This window comes from Tyto alba, unplaced genomic scaffold (genome assembly GCF_018691265.1).
Source record: "Tyto alba isolate M040663 unplaced genomic scaffold, T.alba_DEE_v4.0 Super-Scaffold_48, whole genome shotgun sequence".
In the NCBI taxonomy this organism is placed as follows: Eukaryota; Metazoa; Chordata; class Aves; order Strigiformes; family Tytonidae; genus Tyto; species Tyto alba.
The window spans coordinates 11,909,455-11,929,600 of NW_024881324.1; the positions used below are offsets into that span (position 1 = coordinate 11,909,455).

General features: G+C 37.9%; 1 protein-coding gene across 1 annotated transcript; it reads left to right on the forward strand.

The window, feature by feature from the left end:
* The first annotated feature begins 2,575 nt into the window (after positions 1–2,575).
* On the forward strand, positions 2,576–20,032 carry EEF1E1 (eukaryotic translation elongation factor 1 epsilon 1). The gene is made up of 4 exons (XM_032991937.2): positions 2,576–2,708; positions 4,320–4,520; positions 12,144–12,239; positions 19,374–20,032. The coding sequence occupies exons 1-4, from the start codon at positions 2,601–2,603 to the stop codon at positions 19,512–19,514; spliced, it is 546 nt and encodes a 181-aa protein (XP_032847828.2). The 5' UTR covers positions 2,576–2,600; the 3' UTR covers positions 19,515–20,032.
* The last annotated feature ends 114 nt before the right edge of the window (positions 20,033–20,146 follow it).

Below are 20,146 nucleotides of genomic sequence, written 5' to 3' on the forward strand. Positions count from 1 at the left end.
ACAGCAGATTAGAGCAGCGCTCCGTTTGACAGAATCGATTTTTCAAGTTATTTTCCTTGTGTGCGAGAGTCTTGATTCAGATTTTTGTGTATCGAGCTTGCGTACAGGACGCCGATACCTCTAAGCCAAGTAGGCTTCGTTCGCCTCCTCCCCCAGCCATTCCTTGGTGAATTATTTTGCACTTTGAAGCAAGTTCCTTCTGCAGTCTTAATCACAAAGCTCCACCTAATGGGAAGAGGGGAGAACTGTGCACAGGAGAAGAAAGGGAGAGATACACTGCTAAACACTGTTATCAAGGGAAAAGTGCTCCACAGCTGTAAGCAGTTAATCTCCTCCACCTAATTTATTAAGTCTCCCCTTCCAAGGACTTTAAAACTGACTGAAATTGTAACCTTTTTATTGTAACTGATAGCTATATCAATCCATTGATACTAATATTTCATGCTGGTAAGTCTCACCTTCTAGATTCCAAAGCACTTAAAAATTATAAATTTATAAAATAAGCTGTAAATGTAGGTATAAATTTACTGATGGATGTTTCGTTATTGAGAGTGAAATCTTTCAATAGTGAAACAATCAACTAGCTTTTTTAAAAATTAGCAAAACATTTCTATCAGTTTGCCCACTGAAAATGGAGGCTTTCTGTACAATCTTAGATCATTTATTAATATCACATTGGAACACTAGCATTTCAAAATTTTGCCACAGGAAAGGGACTGAGAATTAAAAAAACTTTGCAAAAAGCAACGTCATTTTCAAGGCAGAGCAATTTAACTTGTTTAAATGAAGTGCTTTGCAGATGTTAATATAAAAGATTGGACAAATTCCTGCAAAAGCTTAAAAATCTACTCATGATTTCAGAATTGCTCCCCACTCAGAGGAAGGCCCTGTGGCCACTTTCAGACTTTTTCCTGCAACAGAAGGTACAAATCTAAATGTCACCTTATATCAAGAGAAAGCATTTAATTGAAGAACCAGGACATTCGTCAGGATCATCTTATTTAAGATGACTAACGCAGTGATAGCCCCGAGTCTGTATTTTGAAATTGTCAGTAGTAGGACAAGACTAGCTCACTGTTTTTAGTGAAATTATGCTAGTTTGGTATCTAAGAGTCTTCTATCAAGAATTGCACTTTGATAATTCTGCACAAATAGGCCTGCCCATCTAGAATTGTTATAATTTCTAACATTTATGATCAGATGTAGAGGTATGACATCTGCAGCAGAGTACAATTAGACGATTAAATCACGTCTTTAACAAATCCAAAACACACTAATGTGCACTTAAAGCAGGCTCTTTCGTGGCCAGCTCTGATTTTGTGGTTTTTATCTCTTAACTTCAGTACTATTGTTAGCGGTCGCAATCGCGAATAGAACTTATCTACACACAGCAGATAAGCAGGCACTTCTTTATTCCAGCGCTGGGGAACACGGGGGATAACTCCGCCAAAGACGTGTTAGTCGACAGATACAAAACACCACGTATTTATACACTTTTTCAGCAGAGTCATGGTTACATAGTCATGGTTACATAGTCATGGTTACATAGTCATTTTAACTCAAGATCCATAATCAGTACCCATTGTTTTGATTCAGAGTCCATAACGATTCCTATAGTGATTAAGGCATACACCATACTAGTTAATAATGATTCCTATAGTGATTAAAGCAAACACCATACTAGTTATCTGTTCCTAAGGGCCTCAACATACCTTATATTGTCACAGCTGCTATAACTCCATTTTAAATCAAAGTCTTTTTTTTTTTTTTTTTTTTTTTTTTTAACTAAAATCGAAATAATATTCTAGGATCCAAACTGTTTTATTAAGGTAACTGCAACACTATCATTAAGTATGGTTCATTAATGTGCTTTTCTTAACCCTACTTCTATCCCTCCTCTTCCTTTGGTGCCCTGATATAATGGCTTGGTTCTGCGCGACCTTCCTTCCTTCATTTCACAAAATCTCTCGTAATGTAGCTCTCTGAAAACTTCAGCCACCCAGCTGAATTTGGCGGCGCTTGGACGACGAGTTCAACATGTGCAGGGCAGAGGAAGGCAGGACTGGTAAACAGGGGGATAAGCTGGGTAACCTCGTCAGCGCTGGTTCCCGAGAAACCTGCGCGAAGGGGGAGCCGCGCCCGCCCAGCTGACCTGGCGGGACCCCCCGATGCACCCCAATAACGGCGACGTCCGTCCGTCCGTCCGTCCCTCCCACACCGCGGGCTGCGGCCTCGAACCCGCGTCCCCACCTCCCACCGCCCTCAGGGCTCGCCCCGCCCACCGGCGGAGGCCACGCCGAATGGGGGCGTGGCTCAGCGCCCTCCCGCTTAGCTCCCGGCGCGCACATGCGCAAGCTACCGGGGAAGGAAGGCGCTCCCGCCGCTGCGCATGCGCGTTTGGAAAACCGCAGCGCTGCTCTCCCCCCCCCTCCGGGTCTCAACGCCAAGCGTGACTGTGCGCATGCGTGGGGCGCATCGACCGTCTGATTGGCTGGCCGGCCCCTTTAGGCCAATAGCGGCGGCGGTTCCTCAGGCGGCGTCCTCCAATGGGGTGGGCGGTTGTTGGTGTCTTTCCTTTCCCAGGTGGTCCGCCGCCGAAGATGGCGGCTGCGGCACGGCTGGGGCCGGGCGCGGAGGAGTTAGCTTCGCTGGAGAAGTGGCTGGGCCTGCCGAAAGGGAACAAGTACGGCGTCCAGGGGGAGCGGAAGGTGAAGGGAGCGAGGAGGCGTCGGGGGCGGGCGGGAGGGCGCGCGCTCCCCCCCCCTCCCCCCCCACCGCACCTTCCAGCGGGGGTTTCGCCTCCTCTCCCACAGCCCCTTCCTCCCCCACCCGCTTTAAGTTGCAGCTCTACGGCTTCGCCGCCTGCTCGCAGGTTCCGGAAGCCTCTTCCCTCTCTGCCTGTGGAATGGGTTATCGTGCCTCGTTAGAGGGATGTCGGCTTAAAGTGGATTTGTTCTTGCGGCTTTCTCCTCCCTGCGTTTTCCTCGTGCCAGGGCACTTATATCTGTGCTGGTGTGGCGAAATTACGTGAAAAAGATACGTTGTTAACGTCAGAAATGCATCTATAGTGAAGAACTAGCCGGTCTAAAATATTTCCCTCTTTAAAGTAAAAATCTTGACGTTTTGAAGAGTGTATGGGAACATTAAGTTCCGTGGTTTAAGAGGCAGCTGAAGCATGAAAAATTTAATGTGGGGCAGAGGGTGTCACAGATGTGTGAGGGCCTTTACATGATTCTCTCAGAGAAGGGCAACAGGGGAAAGAAGCTGTGCAGTTGCCTTATGTTTTTATATGTTGCTTTTTTTAACTTGACTTTATTTGCTGTTTATGGTTTGAGTAATGAATGTAGGCATTCTTTGGTTGCAAAAGCTTCCTTCGTTATTTAACATCCCAAATGGCATTTTAATGCTATTCCTGTAAAGCATAGGCCTGAAAAATGAAATAACTAAATCTATCCATAGTTTTTCTGACTGCACATTCAGTGGAAAAACTGAATTGTAGTCAAGGACTCTTGATGGGTCTGTAAGATGAATCTTGTGCTTTCAATTTGCATCTTATATTAATTAAATTTGAACGTTGACAGGTTACTCTATGTGGTCAGACGCTTTTTAAACCCTTCAAAGTATTGCATTTTAATCAGTTTATCTTCTATCATTTGATGGCATAAATGATTGGATGGGCTTTAGTCTGTTGCAGTGAGTTTCAATTTATTCAATTAATTTCTGACTTCTAGCAGTTCAGTTTCTTTTCCCACAGTTGAACTCATGGTAATGCTGCTAACAAAGACATAGTTAAAACTAGGGGTATGTTGTCACCCCCAATACCAGTGAACTGCTAACTTCTCTCAGAGTATTTGGCAATGGAACAGTAAGTATGAATAAGCATTTCAGTAAATCTAGCTACTGCAGTCTGCGCAGAGAGAAAATCGATGCTGCTGACTTTACAATATTAAGTCAGAGTCCTGAATTTGAAAATGAGTTCAAAGTTAGTTGATAAGATTTCTGCCAGTGTTAGAACGAGTAGTACAATTTATTGCTAATATTGGCAGAATTTGATTAATTGGATCTAAAAGTGTCTTGGTTTGTCCTCGTACAGGTGTTAAATACACTTCTCTGTAAAAGCTGAAAATAAACCACTCCAGAGTAAAAAGAGAACATACACAGATTTTTTGATGTTACTATCTTTAGTATGAACACTTCTAAATTCTGATAAATTGCTTTAAAGATCTTCTTGAGGAGCTATAAAAAACCCAGGAGCTATTCTTATAGAGACTACTTTTTGAATGAGTTGTTTGGTATTACACTTTTGTTTCCTTTTCTAGGTTCCTGTTCTTCAAACAAACAATGGTCCTGGTCTGACAGGGTTAATGACCATAGCAGCCCACCTAGTTAAACAGGCTAACAAAGACCAACTGCTTGGAAGTACTGCAGAAGAGAAAGCTGTTGTTCAGCAGTGGTTGGAGTATAGAGTGACTCAAGTAGACAGACGCTCTAGTAAAGAAGATACTAGAATAATTCTGAAGGTAAGGAGTACTTAGTTACCTTGCCGCTGAATTTTGGACTGACTTGACCTTGAAGAAGATTGCAGTGCTAATGTGTGTATGAACAACCAATTAGTAAAACAGAAAAAATACCGAGGACTTGTCAGTATCTTTAGGTACTGGGTTGTTCTGCTTGTTGCTTTTCACTTTTATTGACAAAAATATCCAAACAACCTGAAACAGGAAGGAAAACGGCTTAAACTGTGAAATATATGAAGCAGAGCTCTTAAACTGTTTTATGGCTGTAATGCTGTAAACAACGTGGAGTATTCCAGATAGTTTAGAGATTGTTCAGTTGCCTAGTCTCTTATTAGTCATGTAAGATGCCAGTTTCTTACTATCTTCATAAAACCTCAGTTATAAACAAGTTCTTGTATTTCAAGATAACACTGCTCTGATTGTTTTAAGAGCTATTCTTATTGATTTGGTAATTATGGAATACAGGTCATGCTTGGTGTGGTATTAGTCTGGTAAATCCTTCTAGTATCAATACCAGAATTGTGTGTGAAAAGTAAAATCATAAAGGAACCTCTGCAAAACTGCCCTTCATGTCAAGCTACTTTGTATGGAGACTTTGGTCTACTGTATTCAACTTTTTTCTTGTAGTCTGGAGCTTACTTCTTAAACAGGTGGAAGCAGAAAAGAATCTCAAGGGTCACCCCGTTATTTGAGCAGCCAGATGGCAGGGAGTAGACAGCTAAACTTTTATTTTCCTTCTTACTCCTTGTGACTGGTAATTAGTATTTGTGCAGTCCTGTGGGAACAGAGCTTGAAGAGAGAATTTGCTTTACACTGTGAAGTGCTAAGGGCTCTGTTTACTAAGTGTATGAAAGGGCACTGAAATTCAATCAATTTTTAAAGTGTTTGGGTTTTTTCTAATTTGAAGTGTCTTTTAGATGGAAAGTACATAATGCTCAGTGCTACTAGTGAGTGGGTTTAGAAATAGTTTTGTGAGCTGCAAGGTATTAGGAAGGTTGAGGCTAGCAGAGTCTTAACGCTTCTGACTTCATGTGACGAGCGTCAGGCAAGTAGAACTATTGCAGAAACCAGAGAAACTGAAGCAGTGCTCAAGAGTCAACACATTGTGTTACTTAAAATCAAGGAGAATCTTGCATCTCAAAATGGTGCAAAGCAAAACCTTGTTAGTAGCCTGTTGTCCTTTTCAAACTGACAGCCTCCTTGATCTTTGAGGACTTGGAATATCATGCCTGCTTTACAAGGATCAACTTGGTGAAAGCCCTAAAGAGTCATTTCTCTCACATCCCAGATAACCTGAATTATCTCAATGTGTTTATGGAATATCTTCCATTGATAAAGCATGAGTTTGTTTACACTGCTTCTCTTGTTGTAACATCTCTGGTCTTACTTCCTACATGCAAATGCTATCAAAACCTTTACGGTCATGGTTATTCTACAGATGCCGCAAGAAAACTGTCTACCCTTTGGGATTTTCAGACCTTGACTGAAGGAGGCATTGACTAATCAGGATTTAGCTTTAGGTTTAGATGTACTTTGAACAGGTGCTATGATTAGGTGCCCCTCAGAGGGCCCTCTTGTCTAATTAATGTTTTTACATAATATTTGTCAAAGTATTTGGTTTTTTAATATCAGTTTTTTTTCAAGCAAACTTATGATGCCTTTTGTTATTTCCCCAACTGTGAGAAGACCGCATGAAAATAAATAACTTTTATTTACCTTTCTTGCCCTTCTATCATATAAAAAACAAAAGTGAGCTTTCTGGCTTGTTATAATAAAATACATCCGCTCTGGATGACTTAAGCAATTATACCTGTTTTGTCAGCACACACATGTGGGTATTTGCAGAACTGCATTTGAGTATTAAAGCCAGATGCAGAGATATGATGGTTCCATGCTGAAGCTGGTATCTGTTTCCAGTTTGAGTCTTAGCAACATTGACAGTGTAGAAAAGACAATATACTGAAATACAAGTGTGTAGATAAATTGTTTCCAAACAAAGCAAAATTTCCTTACTGAGAAACAGTGTTACTTGAGGGAGGATCTCTGGCTTTAAGTATATTCTAATAGATATTACTGCTTTAAAATTTTCCCATGGATTTTTTTTCTTAGCGGATGTTGAATAGCCAGAATTTATTTTGACATAGGGCTGCTGTGGAATTGTTCCAGCACTAATAATTTAATAGTATAGCAATTAAGATTTTTTTTTTTTTTTAATTTGTTCTCTTATCACCATGATTAATCAGAAAGAGGCAGTCTACCATTAAAGTATACTATGCCAAAAGGGAGTACGGGTGAAAAAAAGAAAAACTAAAATAGGGAAGCAAGTCTGAGGTAGTTTTACAACGTGCCTGGAATACACAATGGCAGTCTTGGGACAGTTGCAGCCTAGAGCCACAATTTATAATAAGCTGTGCCAAAAACAGTTCAGTCACTTCTGCTATAAACTTTAGGCTGCCTCTGTTTAACCCTTAACTGAAGTGATGTGGTTCTGAAAAATGACAGTAAATAACTGGTTTAATGTTTGTTGAACAGAAAGGGTGTTCTGTTGGCCTTAGGAAAATTGTTCTTACTGATGTGTTGACTGAAGCTGTTACATGGCATGAAAACAATCATGAAATAGTCAGACCATCTTAACCAGGTTTTTTATATTCATTCAGAGCAAATGCCATACTGTTCAGAACTGGCCAATGAAAGTGCTCTTGGAGTTTTGTCTAACTTTGTCCAGTACAGGAGTTGAAACTGAAATAAATGGCAGCAATACCTCTGGACTGTTCTTCAGTAGATATGCAGGAATGATAACTGTCAATAGCAGTGACAGCATAATATTAAATGCATTCTGTAACTTCCTTTTCCATGGGATGAGAGAGTATTTCCTTTGCTGCTCTGATATTTGGTTAGTGGTAAATGAAGCTGCATAGGGAAAAAAAAAATCTGAAAATGACTGAGTAGTTGTACTTGATAACTAGTAGTTTTTCTGTCCTTCTGGGAAGGAGTTACAACCCTTTGTGAACCACTTGTGCCATCAAATGTCTACTTGGATGTTAATTCCATTCAGGAGATCTGAATGTCTCTGCTTTGCCAATTTTAGATATTCAAAACTTGAGGGTTCTTTCTGCTGCACCCCCCACATCTTCAGAGGCATATTCTAAATAACTGGGAGCTTGTACTTCAATTCACAGAAAAGCTTCCACAGAAATGCAGGAATCTCTATATAATCTCTGAAGTGTAATTAGAACCAGGAACTTTTGTGTACTACTTTGTGTCTCAAAAAATGTTCCATGATTTCAACTAGTTTTGTCCTATTTCCCCTACTATCTGACTGTAAACATGAAATCTAATTAGAAGTCTGAATAAGAGAGCTTCAATTCTTACTTAATATGCTTGTTTGAAAAATTACTCTTTCTACAAATAAATAAGCAGGTTGATCCACGCTCTGTTCATGCTGTTAATCCACAGTTCTTGTGCACTGTTCTTTGACAGACTTCTAAATGGGATGCCTATCCACTTAAGCAAGCTTGTCCAGCAAGCATTTTTTTAAACTTTAACTTTGTGTTCACTTCTTTCCCTTTTCTGTTAGCATCAGGATATTTTTGTGTGCTTACAGGTGTAAAAGATTGAATTTTGATTATTTGGGCAATACTTGATGATTATTTTTCTCCTGTCTTTCTCAGGAAACTCAGTATGTTGAATATAATATTCTTCCAGACCAGGTTTAGCTCAGAGTTTGCCAGTTAGGCAAGAAAGTCTTGCATTAGAATTAAAAATATGGCTGTGCCCCAGCAGTGCAGTTTTGCTTATGGCTGCAGAATCCTTTTCTTGGGCTCTGCATTGTCAGAGGCTTTCCTGAGGCATTTGAGAGTACTCAGCTCTTTGTCTTTGCATAGTGTGATATAAAGATATTTAGGACATAAATGACCTCGAGAACATTGCTGACTGAAAGGATGTGCTTCTGTGTGTAAGGGAGGTACGTACAGCAGCAGTGTGGTGTTGTGAACAAAATATCCAAGACAAAATCAGAGTATGATTAGATCTATTGTAAGCTATTTGAGTTATAAGAAGCATCTATTACTTACCTGAGCCGCTGTCTCAACTTGCGGTGACTGGAAGGGATTCAGTCACTTTAATGGATGAATTGGATTACAAACAATTAGGTTGCATACTTAAAAGATAGTAAGCAACACCGTGGGGTAGCCAGAAGTGTGCTATGGATGGGATGTGTTGAGCTGTCACTCTAGATATGAGCTGTAAATTGGATTTTTTTTCCATAGAACAAGCAAATGGAAATCCATCGGTTAGGCTATAAATAATGCAACAACTCTTCTTTCCATTGCTTTTCCCCCCTCATACCCAAAAATGGAATTTGAATTCCTGCAGTTGTTCAGGGAGTATTAGTGCATCAGACTGAAGATATGCCTTAAATATCTGTCTGAAACTTGAGAGGGGGTTTCCTGAGGGATTGCAACAATAAGTTCATGTAGTTACAAGCAACTTCCAAGACTATTTCAGTCATTTAATACTGGGATTATATATATGTAATCAATTTAAGTAGTGACATTCAGTATGTGAAAGACAATGATACAAATGACAGCTAACAGACCTGAGTTTTCTGGTTGTAATAGAAATTCAGTTTTGTATTCATGTTTTCATTAATCTCTCCAGGACAGGAACACTATTTCAGTTTAATAGCATGGTCACTTAAGAAAGCTTGACTTTCAGGAATTTTAACACAGTTGGCTGTTAGCCAATAATATAATCATCTACGGGAAGCATAACGCAGGAGGCAAGATTAACTAAATATGCTTAGTGCACATGAAAAAAAAAATGTGCTGTGGTGTTTCTGAATTAGCTTGATTTACAGAATGAAATTGGAATTTCTGTCTGTTTTATGGGAGGAAAGTACATGTTCAGAAACAGAATTGTAAACTAATGCTAATTTATCCAAGACTAAACCGTTTTTGTCAAATTCCATTTACTCTGTTAACTGACTTGATAAAATTTGATGAACCAGAATAAATAATGATTCTCCCTGTAATAGCCTACCTTGCCTTAAAAGTTTGAGGATTTATTCCTTGATTAATATTTTGTGTATACATGTGCAGTATAGTCAAAGAACAATTTTATTCTTTATATGATATTAACCTATCCTGAACAACTGGGCAAATGATCTTTCTGCATAGAAACTAGCCTGTCTCTTGACGATGTATAAAAACTAAGAATTAGCATGCTGTAACTTCATTCATACGGAAGTTCAGAATTTTGAGCAGGTGACTGTGTTCACTGTAGCTGCAGAAATAATGAGCTTTTTACTTTACTGATTCCATAGCCTAGGCAAAGAAGAAAGGGGGCGGGCATATAATTTCAGTGGTGTTACTTTTCCTTATAATGCATGTTGAATTTCTGGTTGATCCAAATTAAAAATGCTGGTCAGAGAATTGGTGTCAGAATAGATGAGTTTCTGATTTTTTTTTTTTTTTTTTGGTAAGCAAATCTCTGGATATTTTTTCTTCCTGCAAGCTTTTTCTTCTTAACATTGCATTTGCCTTTGTGTTGTGTGTATGAAATTCTGCAGTACTGTAGTTACATGTTTAAAATAATTTGAGAGCTAGCTAACATGAACAAACCAGTAAACCAGTCTAAAGAAAAGAAGCTACATAGCCAGGGGCAGATGACCTTACAGAATTTTAACTATGCAGGGGTCAGTATTTTTCCCTGATTTGTTCTAATAAAAGAAATCAAAGCAGACATGAGGATGTTTAAATATTACAGAAGTACAGGAGTCCTGTCATGAAGAGGTTATCAAAGAAATATTAAGGTGGCATAATGGACTCAAACTTGTCAAATTAAAATGCAGGGTTAGATGTCTTAAAGCATCAGTGTTTGTTCTGTGTTTTGGTTTTTTTTATGTATGCACTGTAGGATATCTCTGTATCAGTAAAATTAGAAAACCAAAAAACTGCAATATGTTTAAGGCTAAATGTAATTTTTAAATTGTTCGCTAATTATTAACCCCCTTCTCCTTGCCCTAGACTTTTTTAAAGTAAAAGTTTGTCTTAAAATGAAACATACTGTAATTGAGACTGAAAAATTATTTCAGGGATGTTTTGAAAAATGTTAGTTATGTTTAAGCTCCTTACCTCTGTTTCTGGGGCGGGGGGTAGAGAGGTGTGACTTCAGGAGATCTCTGAAGGAATGCATTTACTACAAGTCTCTTCAACCAGCAGAGGAATACTAACAGGGAGAGTTTCTAAATCTAAGTAAAAGCTGGGAGACTGTTTTCCTACATTTCTGAAAAGAATATTATGAAAGTAAAGATTGCTTATATTGGGATCAGGGTTAAAGTAGATAATTTTGTTTGCTGATACACTTATTTCTTGAGAGAGAAGTAAGGGGCAGAAGGGTGTATAAATTGGATGAGAAGTAGGTTAAATATGGAGAAAAGGAAGGCCAGGTTGGATGGGGCTGAGCAACCTGGTCTACTGGAAGGTGTCCCTGCCCTTGGCAGGGGGGTGGAACTAGATGCACTTTAAGGTCCCTTCTAACCCAAACTGTTCTGTGATATGCCAGGTGAATCACAGGTAGAGCTGATGTGGGATGCCTGTGTTCTCAGAAGTGAGACACCTGAACAATGAGTCCGTCAGCCTCCTGCTTCCTGGCAGAGGAAGCTTACAAAAAGCCATGAAAAAAGGTCTTTCAGTAATACAGATTTGAAATATTTATTCACTGAACCTAAATGAGAGCCTTCTACTATCCACCCTGATAGTGTCTGATATGTAATTGTTGAGAGAGGTATGATCTTAAAATGCTGAAGCAGTGCTCTCTTCATATGGACTTAGATAGCAACTGAATTGACAGCATCAGTTATTAAGAATTGCTAGCAGTGATTTCATCATTAATAAAAGCAGGTGCCAAATGAAACCAGCTGATGGGCATCAGATTTCTGGCACTGAGCTTGAAACATGTTATTTGTGTCCCCCACCTCACCATCCATTTGTGTTTCCCTGGTTCTTACACAATGGCTGTTCCAGGACCTTGCTGGCCAGCTGCGTTGAGTGAGTCCTGGAGGGCAGGAGAAGCTGCTGCTGGAAGAGCAATACGCTCTCCTTTGATCATAGGACTGCATTTTGTACTTATCAAGTGTTAAATGTAGAGCAATGGTGCTTCTGAGTCATGTACTAAGAAATATGCAACTCTTAGATTTTTTTTTTTTTTTGACTTCCAGTAATTTGAAGCCAAGAAGACAGATTTGAAAGTATTTCTGCAGAGTCAGCTTAATATGTAAAATAAACCATGCTTGTATTTACAAAAATTTGAGTGGATATAAGTGGAGGAATTACAAAATATTATGTGCCAGCAGCAAGCTGGATAGCACTTTGAGACCAACGTTTAAATTTTACTGAATTCTCACTGGCAAAGAATGATGGTATTTTAGTTTATTATCTTGACACTTTTTAGAATTTTTTTATTCTTTTAATGTTTTTCTCCTTTGAGTTGGGATAAACTAAAGCTGGCGTTAATTTCATATTCATGGTCTTCAGAGGAAGTTTTCTATTATTTCTAATAATTGCTGTAATACTTTGTCTTAAAGTCAGTACTACAGCAGTGTAATAATTACTTTTTCCTTTTTAGGATCTTAACATACACCTGGAAGATAAAGTCTATCTTGCAGGAAACGTTTTTACCTTAGCAGACATTTTGATGTACTATGGATTGCATCGTGTCATGGTAAGTGTTACCCGTATTATCTTTATACATACACCTATCGTAATTGTTGTTTATTTGAAGGGCAGTTTATTGTTGTAGAAGTTGACCTACTGAATATATCAGTGAAAATTACACAACAAAAATGGAGAGATTTCTTGTAAGAACTTGAAGTAAATGTTTTCAAGTTGTTCATTTTTTTTACTTTTTTAATATTCAGATATGGATCAGTCAAAAGAAGTATATTATCTGTAGAGTCCAGAATGCTTTAGTTTCTTCTTTGTAATGTGACAAGGGCAATACCTATCCCTGTGTTTCTAGGTATGAGGACCTATCTGGTCAAGGCTGAAACATGACTGCTTACAGAGCTACATGGGGAAATAGATAAATGAAACTGAAAGGATGTGACAGAACTGAAAGTACTAACCTTGTTAGTGTTGGAGAGATGCTGCTGGTACTATGAAAGATGCACATAAATTAAGTTCCTGAATGATGAATGCATATAAAAGCGTGAGCCGTAACAAAATGTCATTTGTGCTTCAAGACCTAGTGATAAGACTTGATAACATACAGAATGTGAAAATAACATGGGAAGCTGGTGCTTAGGAAGAAAAAGTTTATACTGAGTGGATATGTTGTTGAGATTCTTTGTGGCTAGCTCAGGGTTTGCTGTGAAGTGCTTACAAATCATTGCACCTCAGTTCTGAACCCCAAGTGGTAATTTAAAGATGAGGCAGTAGAAGTTACTTGTGTTTTGGTGGCTGGAATGTGACTGTAAATGAGCCATTCTTCTGTGGAGTGGGTACTACTAAACAAACCAAAGAACTTGTGTGTAAAGGTCTGCTAAATTTTTCGGAGAAGATGAAATCAATTAGTTTGACGTTAAAAAATTGAGGGAGAAGGGATAGTCAGAAAAAGGTGTCTATGACAAAGGCACCTATGTCTGAGAACTAGTGAATTCAGTCAGCTGGGTGAATGGTTACTTCTACAGTTAAAAGCAGGGCTCTCATAAAAGACTGCAAGAATGCTGCCCTTCAGAAGGGAGGCAGAGGTGGGACAGGGGAGAGATCAAGTAATGAAATACTACCAAAAATGAGAAAGAACTTAAGTATATGTATTTTGACTGTCCAGGAGTAAAAGTTCAAATGAGGGAGTGTCAAGCAGAGGAGAGGGAAGGAAAGCTTCATTTCATAAGGTTTTTGAAAACATGTTGGAGTAAGTCACTTAAAATTGATTTTGTTAAATCATATTTGCTTTGTAAAATACCAGTAGTAGGATAGATACATTGACTGGAGTGTCAGCGGATTGCCTTTCACATATGATATGTAAACTTAGAAAAAAACATAGAAGTACTTTCTAAAAATATGACTGTATATGCTGTAAGAGTACAACTTCAAGTGAGGCTTTTTTAAAAAAAACTTAGGCAGGGGAAAATCAAGCGTATTTTAAATTTAGAGTTTGCTCTAGAGTAGACTACCTAATCAAGAAGAAAAGATACAAGTTATTGCTTTGGGAAATAGAACAGATGGTAAAAACAAATGACTTGGTGCTCCTGGGTGCCTGCAACCATCCAGACACTACTTGGGACAAGTTTATAGTACAGCATCTGTTTCTGAAATGTTTGATTTCATGGAAGATAATTTTCTGAATCGAGAGGGTATAAAGGGCAAATAATAGGGTGGCTATCCTAAATAAAGAGGAAAATCTAGAGGCTACTGACTAGGAATTACATGTATTTTGAAGGTTTCAAAATCGATTAGTATTAGTACTTAACTGTAGAGGTAAGATCTTGAACTGTATAATCCTGTGATTGATTTTTATTTTTATTTTTCCTGTAACAAGAAGAGAGTGTGTTCAGAGCAGCTTCTCTGCCCTGAGCTTTAAGGGAGGGATGGGACACAGGAAAAAATGTTGTATCTCTTAATGTGATGTGGTCCAGGGAAGCAGTTTGTCGTATCCACCACTGTTTCAGAAGTCTCGTGCAAAACATCAATCAATGTTTCCTGTAATCCTTCAAGAGAGGAGCTAGAAATAGGAGGCACAGGGGGGTGGAGGGGGGAGAGCCACAGTTCTTTCTGTCCATCAAGCTGTCCAGAAAATTAATCTGAAAACGTTACTGATAAGTAACTTTAGGATTAATATCTCTGCTCTTGATAGACTAACTACTGCATGCTAGCACAGACATTAGTAACAGAATGGTGTAAATTTCATTAGTGACATACTGTGATTGTCCTGAATGAGCCAAGTGCTATTAAAACTTTAAAAGCCTTCTGATGCACATTTCATTGTAAAATTTAAGACCACCCAATCCTATTGCTCTCTTCTTTACATGTGGTTTCATCTTCCTTTCTTTGTGTTTCTGAATCTAGATCATACAGCTTCATGTTCCTCCCTTCCTCCCCTCTTCATTTTGTCCTTCCTGTTATCTGTAAGGAGGGTCTGGAGCCTTATTCTTCACTGTCCGTGCTTGTCCATTTGAACTTATTACTCAGTTTGTCTGCTGAACAGCCGCAACTCTTAATGTTGCAGTTGCGTGCCTGCCTGTCGTCTTCTCTCTTCCAGTTATCTTAATAAGCACAATAGTACTATGTGTACTATTTTTTAAAAAAAAATCCCCATATTGCAGGAAAGTAGTGAATATTTTAATGACTGAGAGTCAGATTTACAGGTAATGTATCAGGCTTCTTGCAGACTGAGTCTTTTTTGAGTCTATTAATCAGAAATACACATCTGTAATAATAAGGCAGGAACTGAATTGTATACGTTGTTGTTGTGCATCTTAATATAGGTTACAAGCACCCACACAGTGTAATGCTTGATACCAATGGTCTAAATGAGCTTTTCCAATCAATGTGATTTACGTTGTCATATGTAATTCCACATCTCCATGTATCTAATAAATAGTGTTGTATTTAGACACTTTGATTACTTCAATACATATGCTGATAAATATGAACAATGAAGTTGTACAAGGTCAAAGCAAAAAATTTAAGAGAAAACATGAATTTGGAAGCATTGCTTGAGGATAGCTCAGGCAATCAGTAAGCATGAAATTCCCCGTACGGTAATGAACTTGTTTTCATATAATTTTTTAAAATTTAAAGTAAGTTTCCCCTGTGTTGTTTTTCTTAAGTATTTTCAAGCAGCACAAGTCCAGTGCTGTTTAAGAGAAATAATCAATATGAAGATTGATCTGGTTTTATACTTCAAAAATTTTGTCAGAACCAAAGTAGTAGTCTCAAATCTATATGTCTGACTTGAAAATTTCTTTAATAAAACCTAGAAAACAGCCTATGGGTGAAATTTATATCTGCAAATGGAAGAACCTCAATCAAAATTTCTGCATTAAATCAAGTACAAAACAAAGTTGATCTCCTCAGGTCAGAACTACTAATACTGAACTGTAATGAGACTGCAATAGTAGCTTATTTTCCAGTTAATATTTTTTCATAATGAACACTTTCCTATAATAAACAGATTGCCATGAATTTTTGTTAATATGTACTGATATGCTACTTAGTACTGGGTTAACAGGCTTTCCTTCTAAAGAATGATGCTAGAAATGGTACTTAAACTGAATTACAAAAACTGGTTTTATTTTAAAGAAAAGACTTAATTTGAAGCATGTTCCTTTAACAGCAGATAATTAGTCAAAACTATATGAAAGTACATGTATTTCATTAAATACACCAACTGTTTTTGTTTTTTTCTTTCCCTCATATCTAAAGGCTAAATTTTAAAAATGAGGTAGTATCTCACCCTTTTCATGAGGGTGAAGAACTTCAGATGTAGACAGGTATTTTTAGACTTCCCATGCACATGCAGGGTGTGGGAATAGGAATTTATGCCTGTATCCCCAGTGCTACTGAAAGCAAATATAATTAAAGCTTGTGTATTTATAGCCCATCTAGAAAGTCTTCTAGTTGCACTGTATGATGACCACTTTGGTTACCCTTTGTGAGCTTTGTGATGGAGGAATAAGACCTCTTTTTTTCCATGACACAAAAAAAAAAAAAGCCTGTCAAATTGAGTGTCTGCTTCTTTGCTATTAAAATAATTGCTTTAATAGCAAATAATTATTTTAACAGCAGAACAGCAGCCTTTCTTAACTTGGGGGAATTATCTAATTTAATGAGAAAGAACAGAAAATACCCATCTAACAAAATGTTGTAAAAAATGCCGTGGAAGTGATCTCTAAACAATTAACCTAAGAGTTATGTTCCGAGTAAAAAGTAGAGCATGCCACAAAGTGCTTTTTAATACATTTCACTGATAGAGTACATTATGTAAATAAGTAAAAATATCTTGCTTGTTGTGCCTAGAGTACAAAAAGGGGTTTTGTTATGAGAGTAGCTGTCTGTTTTGCCCTTCAGATGTTTTTTCACTGCACTAACAGAATGGAGGGGGACTAGTTTTCCAGAGTTTGTTTTTTGGCTTATATCAGAGAAATGTGAAGATTGAGAATTACCAATATAAAATTATGGGGAGAAGACACTGTGTCTGCTCCAAAATCTGAAGTTTAGTTCAGTATTTTTATAACCAAGTACTTACCTTTTCCAAAGTCTTTAATGGGTATTGTAATTGTAACTTTAACTGTATAACACTCATGGAACTTAGTGACAGTATTTTTAGTATCTGCATAAACATAAATACTTTTTTTCACTTCCAGTAGTTTTAGATGGCCTTGGAGTACACGTTGATATTTCTGTGCTCTGTGTTGCTTTGTAAATGGTTCTACACCTTCATACCAAACACCAGCTTCCAATGCCCATTAATTAAAATGCAGATGAGAAAAAGCATCTTCCTCTAAATGGTACTGCATGGGTTTTTTTGTCCTGAATGTACTGTACTTGCAGAAGCTCAGGTAATTTGTGAAGCACTACTTAGTGTTACATTTTCTTAGCTTCCACTTTTAATGCTTGTAAAAGTTCTGGAGTTTTTACTCTTAACAGTGTTATTGTCTTCCTCTTGGCTAATGCTGATGAGCTCTTATGTTTCTAGCTCAGCAAAAGTAATATGTGGCTGTGTTTGAATTGATTTGCCTATGCACTTCTATCAGACTATACAGCTGTAGGAATAGTGTTTCCATTTTCATGCTGACAGCAAGAACAACAGATCTTTCTCATCCTGCCTGAGCTGGGGTTCATAACAGTTCAAAACTGCAGAAGTTGTGGAAATACATGTGTGGTGTTATGCTTGTATTCTGGCAGGTGAGTCCTGTGGGAAGAAGAGCTACTTGGATTTAGGAGCAGCTGGAAGATCCTTGCTTTTTGGTTGTTGCCACAGTTCTTTTTAATGTCCTGTTAATAGAATTTTAATTCTGTGTGGCATTGGTTTAGAATTTCATCCTGCAACTCCTTGAAATTCTTCCTCTATTTTTCCAGTGGCTCATCTTGTAGTATATTTCCTTATTTTCTCTTTACCTGTTTAAAGCTTTACGATTCGAAGCCAAGTGCTGGGCTGTATGAGAGAACAGTAAGGAGAAGCAGCAAATGTAGGCAACTCTTGAACTCAGAAGGGCTGGTGTGTCATGAGGTGCCATTTAACATGAGGCTGTTTTGAACACCAGCTTTTGACTCGTACAGCTGTGTAAATGAGTATGTATAGCTCTTCCTGTGACTTAGTTTGGAACATATTTGTTTCCAGCTGTCCTGTGCTCAAAGTGAAATTTGCAATGAACCTGCATTACCGATGAAATCTGGTGTTTGTAGAACAAGGCATAAGGAATATGCCATCTGTTTAGCTTTTGAGGAGGGGATTAACCTTGATTAGCTTTTAAAAGTCGAAGTGTTAAAAATATTAGGCATGTCTAGCTGTTTGATTTGTCTGTTAAAACTATCCTCTGCAGGTGTGCTCTTTTTCATTGACTGCAGGTGTTGTCAGGATGACTAAGTTAAGCTTGATGGTTAACTTAGCTTACTGAAAATGAAGTGAGGTGAATCCTGAACTGATTGGTTTAAGTATTAGTGAGATAAGATAGGTTGATGTGAAGATCACATTTTATTCCTGATGCAGTTTTTGTAGTTGTTTTGAGGACTAACCCATTTGTAATTCAGTTGTAGTAGGTTAATGTGAAGAAACAGGTTATTGTCTAAAGTGATAAGCTAACTTCATTACAGAGGAGTGAGACCTAAAATTAATGAACAAGGAACAGTAATACAGGTGATACAGAATGGGAATAGTTCTACAGCTGGGTAGAAAGACTCTGAAGTAATAAAAGACTTTAGTGAAGCGTTGAGGATGTTGCTGACTTGAATTTAGAAGACTTTGAAAGGTACAGTTAAGATCTATAATTGTAGATGACTTTATCTGGGTCAGTCCTCTGATAAAAGTAAAGGTAGGCTTGAAGCTCTTCGTTAATCTTAGCCACAGTTCCTGTGGCAGGGAGCTGTTGATAGCTGTATGAGAGTTGGAGGCTTCTTCCTGACTGATCTTGCAGCTGTTTAGATCTGGGTTAAACTAAGCCAGTGACTGTGCTGTTGACTTGAGAGCTCTGGTGACCAACAGGACCTCAAACTGTAGGAGTAAGTGATAGTACTTGAAATGTCTTGATGAAGTATGGACAGGTTTGCAGTTTGCTTTACTGTAGTAATTTGAATCATGCCATTGCTATTTTAATGTGAGCTAGCACTGTGTTAAGCTATGCTGTTTCTTAGTAACTACTGTATGACTGTTCCTCAAAATAGGAAACACCTTTCAATCTTTCCATCCAGTCTGAGATTTCCTGGAAAAAAACTTACTCCTGTACTTGTAATACACCTTGAAATACAAAGTAGTTGATTTGCCTGTGAGACAGGACTGCCTGCTAGATGGTGCATGTTGTGCAGCTCTTCCCTGCATCCCCCAATACTGTGTGCTAACCCCTTGAATTGATAGATGCATTAGATTCAAGCAAGGTAAGGCCCTTTTTACCTTCTCTATCGTTCAAATGTACGTTCCACCATCCAGGTCTGTTCATTTGGGTAAATGAAAAGTAAATACATATTTTGGGCTGCATGTTCTAATATGTGAAATTAAGATAGAATACTGCTGGGCTGTAGCAACCTTTTTGGAGTTGAAGTCAGCTGTAGAACTATGCACTTCTATCTTACCACATGTTATGACACTAATGACGCAGTGCCTTGTATTATTAGTGCCTTTTATTTCTTCCCCATGCAGGTGGACCTCACAGTGCAAGAAAAGGAGGAGTACCTTAATGTGTCTCGTTGGTTCAACCACATTCAGCATTATCCAGGTGTCCGACAACATCTGTCTAATGTAATCTTTATCAAGAACAGATTATACACTAATGCTCATTAAGGAGAATCTTAATGTCATATTGGAAGGGTGTTTGGGAGTTTAGAAGTTACACTGTCCAAAACTACTAACTTGCAAATACTGGTTTGTAACCTTCTGTATGTGAACCAAAACTGTTGATGCCTCAATAATACAATTGCATTGAATTGCTATTGTTTGTTCAAGAATTTGAACTCGTTAAAGAATTGTATCATGTATCTGATTAAATGCAACGATGGTAGAAAGGTGGAAATTGAGTTTTAATTCACTATTTTTTGAAAATGAAAAGTTCTTTCAATTAAACATTCAAGTGTAATTACATGGTCTTTGTAGGAAAGAGTTACTTATTTTCCTTCAATTATTCACTCCTTTTGCTATTTATTGAATTTTTACCTATGTCCCACTTTCTTTTAATTTTATTTTCCATGGATGTTTACACTAGTTTTGTAAAAGAGCTATATTGTGTGCCAAGGATGTGAAAAAGGGAACATGCAAATGTTACAAAGTATTTATGTGACTGAATAAATTATTTTAAAACTGTAGTCTTAATTTGGCTGTGAAACTTTTTAGTTCTTAGTAAAGTAAATGGAAGACTTTTAAAAGGTTATTTCACTTGTTACTTCATTTTGTGGTATATGGACTTTTGAGTCTAGAAG

Bases quoted from the DNA above. Each gene is read 5' to 3' on its own strand.
- EEF1E1 (XM_032991937.2), top strand. From the start codon at position 2,601: ATGGCGGCTGCGGCACGGCTGGGGCCGGGCGCGGAGGAGTTAGCTTCG. The intron at 2,709-4,319 runs GTGAAGGGAGCG...TTCCTTTTCTAG, and splicing joins GCGTCCAGGGGGAGCGGAAG to GTTCCTGTTCTTCAAACAAA. The intron at 12,240-19,373 runs GTAAGTGTTACC...TTCCCCATGCAG, and splicing joins ATGGATTGCATCGTGTCATG to GTGGACCTCACAGTGCAAGA.